This window comes from Primulina huaijiensis, chromosome 3 (genome assembly GCF_012295235.1).
Source record: "Primulina huaijiensis isolate GDHJ02 chromosome 3, ASM1229523v2, whole genome shotgun sequence".
NCBI classification, from domain to species: Eukaryota; Viridiplantae; Streptophyta; class Magnoliopsida; order Lamiales; family Gesneriaceae; genus Primulina; species Primulina huaijiensis.
The window spans coordinates 23,452,271-23,460,477 of NC_133308.1; the positions used below are offsets into that span (position 1 = coordinate 23,452,271).

At 30.3% G+C, this 8,207-nt stretch overlaps 1 protein-coding gene across 1 annotated transcript; it reads left to right on the forward strand.

Moving 5' to 3' along the window:
* Positions 1 to 5,457: 5,457 nt before the first annotated feature.
* On the forward strand, positions 5,458 to 7,258 carry LOC140973857 (expansin-A8-like). The gene is made up of 3 exons (XM_073436950.1): positions 5,458 to 5,689; positions 6,037 to 6,349; positions 6,637 to 7,258. Exons 1-3 carry the CDS (start codon positions 5,542 to 5,544, stop codon positions 6,938 to 6,940), a joined length of 765 nt encoding a protein of 254 aa, XP_073293051.1. The 5' UTR covers positions 5,458 to 5,541; the 3' UTR covers positions 6,941 to 7,258.
* Positions 7,259 to 8,207: the final 949 nt, after the last annotated feature.

The following is an 8,207-nucleotide window of genomic DNA, read 5'->3' on the forward strand; positions in this document are numbered from 1 at the left end:
AACTTTACGAACAAATTTCTTGTTTTATACTTATTTAATTCATTAAAAAAATATTTACAAATCTTTTCCATACTTAGACGTTAATAGATGTATATAGTAGTAAAAAAAATATATGAAGAAATGTTACTACAAATAAAAATCGAATTATATATTTGAGACAATTAAAAAACGTAATACAAATATATTTGGGGCCATGTAATATTATTTTTAGACAATTGAAAAGCCAATTATGCAATATTGTGTAATTTATATTGACTTTAAAATTAAATTTAAGATAAATTATTTTTAAAAAATATGACAATATATAAAATGTGACATACAAAATTTTGAAAATTTTGTCACAAACATAACATGTGTCCTTTTAATAATCATAATATAAAGTTGAGATTATGACATTCGAGCCTGTTTATAAACTTTGTCAAACGTTTTTATTAGCTAAATATAACAAATTCATAGGGATTTTTATATTTAAAATAAGGTATCTTTTTTATTTTAAATACAAAATATTGGTCAATTTGATGGATCATACTAACGATTTGTTCAAAATTTTACTAGTTTCGATTTAATCATTGTTTGATTCTTTTTTTTTTTTTCCATATAATGATAATTTTGAGGCAATTCCTATTTGTGTCCCTCTACCCATAAGATTCATGGACTATTTGAATGATTATTTTCTTTATTTATAAACAAGATGTATTATAACAATTTCAACCTCAAAAATTAGTGTTGAAATACAATAATTGTTTATGTTAAAGGAGTGATCGAATCATATTACTTGAGTTACTATACTGTTTAAAATATGAGGTTACATCATTAATATTACAATGTGACATAAGAGTGCAATTATTTGAAATATAATTATTATAGAGAAATAATTGTTTCCATTAAAGATGCGATCGAAACATGATATTTGTATAATTATTTAGTCCAAAACATTGAAGTTTCACTATAAACTATAAATTTTTTTCTACATTTTGAAATAATCTGGTTGTTTATGTGCTTCTAATCAAATTTTTTTTTACATTGAAGAACTAACGTAACATCGAACATTACATTATTGTATTTATATTTCTCAAGATATAGAAAAAAATATTCAAATAAAGATAATCTTATTTTATTTATCTGACTCTTTTCACATTCAAACAGCCATATTAGTAGGAGTGTTGTCCTAATTTACATTTTCGTATTCATACAGCATGACGACAAAATATATTTACTTCACAAAACACCACAAATTATGGCTCTAAATTAGGGATGACAATGGGTAGGGTATGAGTCGGATTTCATACATCCATCCCCATACACATTTATTAAATTCATTCTTATATCCATCCCTATACCCATCGGGTATTGAATTTCATCATCATCACCATACCCATCGGATTATCGGATACTCATACCCTATCCAAATAGTCTATTATCATATACAATTGAATTTTTTCAAATTTAAATTGTTTCAATGAAGTTATGAATATTTAAAAAATTATTTAAATAAACAATAAGAAAAAATATTAATGATAAAAATTTGCAAAATAAACTTTATAGTGAAAAATAAATATAATTACTATATAAATCATNTAAATTAAAATTCAGCAAATTTATGGATTACCACGATGTATTTGTCCCCCCGAGGCTTTTCTGTATTGACCCGTTGCTTAGTTCTTCGAGTCAAATTGTTATTATTTTTCTCTGAAAAAAATATCGTTATTATTTTTTCCATTTATTAATTTTCAAAGACATTTTAATATTTTTATTATATTATATTTACATATTCCTTAAATAAATATAATGAATTAAGTGCCTCTTCATGTCACTTTAGGCATGAAAACTTGTAAACGCATCGGTACCATTGCTAGGGGTGATTACGGTGCGGTTTTTTTTAAAAAAAAATTCAAACCTAATTGCCATATGCGGTCGGTTAGTATTTTGAAAAAATAATCGCTGTTTTATATGAAAAATTAGCCTTACGGTTTTGAGCGATTTCAAGCGGTTGCTGTCGGTTTACGGTTTTTTTTAATGAAAAATATGAGAACATATATTCTAATTTATTTGAAAACAACAACAATATATTGTCTTCAAATATAAAATATAGTTCAAAGCATATAAAGATCAAAATAGATAAAACAATAATCAAGATTCAAAACTAATTAAGTTAATAATTTAACAACACAACACATTCACAACAAAAATGACATTTACACTATTTTATCCTTTTTTTACTTTCAAACTTCAAACAAAATACTGTAGCAAAAGAAATAAATACTTTAATAAAAGACTAATATGAAGAATAATTAAGAAAAAGATAAGTTTTATTTGTAAGAATAATAATTTTGAAGAGAGTTAGGATATAATGAATGATGATTTCTTTATTTGAATATGTTGTTTACAAATTATTATAATTCTAGGCCCAATATTATGGCAAACGGTTTAGGCGGTGCGGTTTGGTGCGGTTCTCGGCAAAAAAATAATCGAACCGCGTATGCGGTGCGATTTATGATTAATATTTTTAATCACGGTTTTTATAAAATATTATGAAAAACGGTGCAGTGCAACTCGATTAGGGCGGTTTGGACGATTGATAAAAAAATTTGATTACCCCTAACCAGTACAGACAAATAGACAATCAAATTTAGAGCTTAATGGGATGTAAAAAAATGAAGGAAAAAAAAAACTAAACCTAAAAATCAGGGAAAATTATTTATTTGGTATTTTATATTTGTCTGATTTTTTTATATTCACAAGTTTTAATCTTATATGCGTTTTTTCTTTTTCATTTTAAACATTTTCTAATGTGGTATCGATATGTCGCTGACGTTGCATCAACATGATGTTGGAATACACATATCAGCACTATCATGCAAATATGATTAAAATTGTCAAAAATTAAAAAATACATTACCAAGACTAAAAATTGACAATGCGAAATACCAAAAAAATTGTAAAGAGACATAGCATATATAACTAAAATTATAAATTTTTTCCTATAAATTATATGTAATATTATCGGGCAAATTTTAATGCGATAATATATATATATATATATATATATATATATTCATTTATTAACTGATTTTTTTTTATCACAGTTCTTAATTTCAAGTGGGCATATGCCAAAATAAAAATAAATAATTTCAATAAGACCAACTTTTGACTGATCCGAAAACCCAAACTTTATTTAGATCAACTTGGTGACTTTTTTCTTTTTAAAATATATTTTATAAATTGATTTTAGGGAAGAAATTTATATATAAATGAAAAGAATAAATTTCAAGGTCTGGAATTAAAATCCTGCTACAAGCCGACCTGGACTTTATATCATGCGTCGCCTGTAAAACGTTATAATAAATAAAATAAATGTCCCTATTTTAATTCTACTCAAAACAAGTGGGTGGAAATAATAATGGACTTTATAATTTGGGATTATATAATTAATTGGTAATTATTAAATTGTATACCTCAATTATTCAATAGCTCGAACTAGCAAGTCGAACCAGTCATTAAATTTATATTTATTAATACGACCTCCAAAACCTAATGTCAAATATTATTTCATCATTTTCTACTTAGGCAAAAACTTGTGTGAGACGATCTAATGTTTCGTATTTGTGAGACGGATCTCTTATTTGGATCATCCATGAAAAAGTATTACTTTTTATGCTAAAAGTTTATTGTGAATATGGGTAGGGTTAACCCGTCTCACAGATTAAGATCCGTGAGACGGTCTCACATGAGACCCACTCTTCTACATAACTACCCGGCGCAATTTCGGGCAAATCGCTACATAATAAATAATTAAAATTACAATCCAGATAAAAATGTATAATATTTTTAAAATCACCTCCAATCTATAATGTATGTTGGGTTGACATTGAAATATTTTATTGGGTAAGAAAAAAAACAATGATTTCAAATAATATAATATTTTAAATATTGGCCGTATTTGAAATTTTCCCAATAAATTATTGAAGAATTGGTCGAAACATTGAAAGGAAAAACAAAATTAGTCCTAGGAAGTATAAATTGGCTTGTATATATTTTTTATAGCTAGGTAAAAATTTAGTCTTAGTTCAAAACAAATTTAGTCATTTTTTCCCGAATTTCTATTCATTTATTTAACTGAAACCAAAATTTGAATAATTAGAATGGAAAATCGCAATATGATTGACAATTTGCGATTTTAGTTATTTATATTAAAAAATTTCAGTTTTAGTCTTGTATATTTTAATTTTTGACAATTTTAGTTATTTTTCTGCATAAGTTCTCATGTAACACTATATGCATCAGTACAATACCGATCTCATGTCAATGTCTCATCGGTTCCACTTGAAGAAGGACTTAAATTGCAAAAATAAATCGGATATAACATACTAAAACTAAAATCTGATAACACAAATCAAGAAAAAGTACACAAAGAAACAAAAAAAAAAAACAAGTACTAGAATTTTGTTGCATCATGCATGCACGTTCTCAAATTGGGAGACTAATCTTCATGGCTTTAGCAAACTTCAAGCAACACAAATTAAATAAGCTTCCCAATATGCTCAACGCAATAAATTTATTGGGAACCTTATCTACGAGAGGCGTAAATTATGACGACGTGCCGAACCTGGTGAGAGAGACCAGCAACTCGACGATTCTTGCATTTATTAAATATTTATTACAAGGAAAATTTCAACAAAAAAGAAAATTAATCAAATTGGATTTATGAATTTTCTAAATTCGATAACCAATTAATTTTATTCCGTCAATTTGTGAAGAAAATATCGACAATAACATTGTTTTTTAGAGGTAGCAAGCACTCCTCCCTAAATTATAAGATTGTTTACAAAAACTAGTAGAGTCAAAGGAGACAAACATACAAATTAAACGTTAGTCACTCCCATTTATTTTTTAAATTTTCTACATATTTATGTATTGTATATTAATACAAATCAAGAAAATTTCAAAAATAATATCGTAAATCGGTCTATTATCAGTGTTAAGTCATGTAAGTTGTCTGATTCGGTCTTAGTGTAATAAGTTGATCTTTTTTCATGTTTATTTTTCTCGTCGGATTATTGATGTTACGTCAACAATCGAACGAAAGGATCTAAAAGCTTCAAAAAAAAGTGAACTTTATGCACTAAGATTAAACTTTGACGACTTACATAACCAAAAATCACACGTCACCTTAGAATACGATTATGCTATTTTTTTTCCATAAAAATATGGTTTCCAACATGCTAAAAATTTCTGAAATTTGAAAACTTTAGCCTAATTCGATCTATATAAAATAAATAAATAAAGAAAACGATGAAAAAAGTTGAGAATGCATGTGCTTGTAGGGTCTACAAGATTAGCAGTTGGTAGTTTGAGTAGGAACAAATGCATGTGCTTCTTATGCCTTTCTTGTCTCTTTCTAAAGCACACAACATTTTGCAAACTCCCCCAAACCTCTCTATATAAATAAATCCCCTTCGTCCAAATTATGTACCAAAAGTCCTCACAACCTAAACATTTTGCTCTCGCACTCTAAAGTCTAGCTAGCTTTCTTCTCCTTTAATGGCTATTCCAGTGCCTTCACTTGCTTCTCTGGTCTTGTTCTCGTTGTTCTTCAACTTCTGCCTACGAGGTGCGTTCGGCGACAATGGAGGATTGCAAGACGCGTTCGCCACTTTCTATGGTGGGGGCGATGCATCGGGCACAATGGGTAAGTTTAATAACTTTTAAAATATATACGACAAGTGGTAGAACTCGTTGTTAGCATGCATATGTGATTTTTGCTGGCTAACCTTGGTCCCGATGTGTGAAAGCATATAAAGAAGTTCAATGACCACTACTTTTTAATGGGTTGATTGTTGACTTGTTGCAACTTCTACAAGAAAATGACATTGATTTTAACTTTTTAGAAAACCTGAAATTTTAAAATATAACTTATGCTTCTAAAATGGGCTAAATTTTCATATCTAGTAGAATTTATTCATCTGTGACTGTTATCCCCCACGGTGATTAAGGACTAGGATTCCAACGAGTGACATTTTATGACTATTGTCGCAGGAGGTGCTTGTGGATATGGCAATCTGTACAGTCAAGGATATGGCACAAACACCGCAGCACTCAGCACTGCTCTGTTCAACAATGGCCTGAGCTGTGGGTCATGCTACGAGTTAACATGCTCAGGCGGATCCAAATCGTGCCTTCCAGGCACCATCACCGTTACCGCCACCAACTTTTGCCCCCCTAATCCTTCTCTCCCGAATGACAATGGAGGATGGTGCAACCCACCGCGCCAACACTTCGACCTGGCCCAGCCCGCTTTCGTGCAGATCGCTCAGTACCGAGCCGGAATTGTCCCAGTCTCCTTTAAAAGGTACTAAACCGACACCAAATATGGGAACTAAGTGCTAGCTAGCTTATAAAAGCAAAACTTACACATGGAAAATTACAAATTTTGTCTCACAAGTTAATTGTGTTTTCATTTTTGGTCATTAACTGATACGACACTCAGAAGATTTACAAAACCTAAAGCTATAGTCCGGATTTTTCAAGTTTAACTGTAAAAAGTACTTGTGGCTCTATAATATTGTAGAAGAAACATTTCTGTCAATGTAACATTAACAAGACAAGATATGACTCGAATTCTGATATCTTTGACAGGGTGCCCTGTATAAAGAAGGGAGGAATAAGGTTCACGATCAATGGCCACTCCTACTTCAACCTAGTACTCATCACCAACGTCGCGGGCGCCGGGGACGTCCACTCCGTGTCGATCAAGGGATCAAAAACAGGGTGGCAATCCATGTCTAGAAACTGGGGCCAAAACTGGCAGAGCAACTCCTATCTCAACGGGCAAAGCCTCTCATTTCAAGTCACCACAAGTGATGGCAAGACTCTTGTTAGCAACAACGCAGCCCCCGAGAACTGGCAATTCGGGCAAACATACGTCGGGGGCCAGTTCTAGTTCCACGGTGCAAGATTTCTGAGATAAAAAAAATAAACACATATATATAATCTAAAGGGAAGTACATGAGATTAAAGGGTATGTAGGAGGATGTGGGGATGTGGTTCTATATGCTGTGGTTGCAGGTTCGCACCCGCATAGGCCTAATATTTGTACGTAGTTTTAGTTGATAGAAATCTCCATTTTTATAATTAAAAAAAGAGATTCGAATTTATGTGGCTAAAATTTGTGTAAAGCCACAAAGAATGTCTATCATTTTGTAAGATTTCTTATAATTATGATTGAATATACATATGCATGCATCTTCAAGTACTTTAATCTCTGGGTTTTTTTGTTTCTGTACCGAGATTAATGTTTAACAGTTCTTCTGGTGGGAAAGGGCGATAGCTAATTCAAAGCCTTCAAATATAGGTATTCTTTAGGTATCGCTATAACTACAATGTCAACATTTGGTAGTGTTTTTTTTAAAAAAAGGTGAGTTATGGTTGTTAATTACAATAAGGTCTTGAACTTAGATATCATCCTAAATATAAAATTTTAGTATTAAACAGTTAATAAAAAATTGGCGTTATAAACTAATTTGTGCAAGTCTTGTGCGACATGTTCACCCGAAAAAGTGTTGGAAAGAGGAATCGAACTCCTGACTATTGGTCAAGCGGATACTTACTCCACTAACTTGGATACAACCTGTATTTCAATTCTTTTGGCTGATCTTTTCATAGAACTTTGCGTTGACAAACAAGTATAAATTATCGGTGTCTAGCTAATATGTTTCAAATCCATTTGATTGTATGAATGAATTTTTATTGGATGAATTTCAAATCCATCTCTCTTTTAACTAGTGTACACGCGATTGTGGTTATGGTGCATTTAAAATTCATTCAAGATACTATCATTTCAAATTCACATTTCAAATCATTCTTGCCAAATCAAAAATTTTTCATCCAAGCTCAACTTGTGAAGACCCGAAATCTTGCAACGGGAAGACCTATATATGTCATAGAAAATTTCAGCTCATTCTTTTTGGCCCAACATTTTTCGCGTTCCCTGCAATCATAATCTTGGAAATTTGAATAATCAATTTTCCCTCATTATTGACCTTTTATCACCATTGTTAAAGACTAAATTAAACCACAACAAATAAGCCATTAAACTACCTATATTAAAAGAAAAATAATGATAATTAATAGGAAGTTAATGATCATTAATAGGTATTTTAAATATGAGGTTAATGGCCATGAATAGGTGTCATTAAGAGGATGTTAAT

Coding starts and splice junctions, on each gene's coding strand:
- LOC140973857 (XM_073436950.1), top strand. CDS start 5,542: ATGGCTATTCCAGTGCCTTCACTTGCTTCTCTGGTCTTGTTCTCGTTG. Junction 5,690..6,036: donor CGATGCATCGGGCACAATGG/GTAAGTTTAATA, acceptor CTATTGTCGCAG/GAGGTGCTTGTGGATATGGC. Junction 6,350..6,636: donor GTCCCAGTCTCCTTTAAAAG/GTACTAAACCGA, acceptor TATCTTTGACAG/GGTGCCCTGTATAAAGAAGG.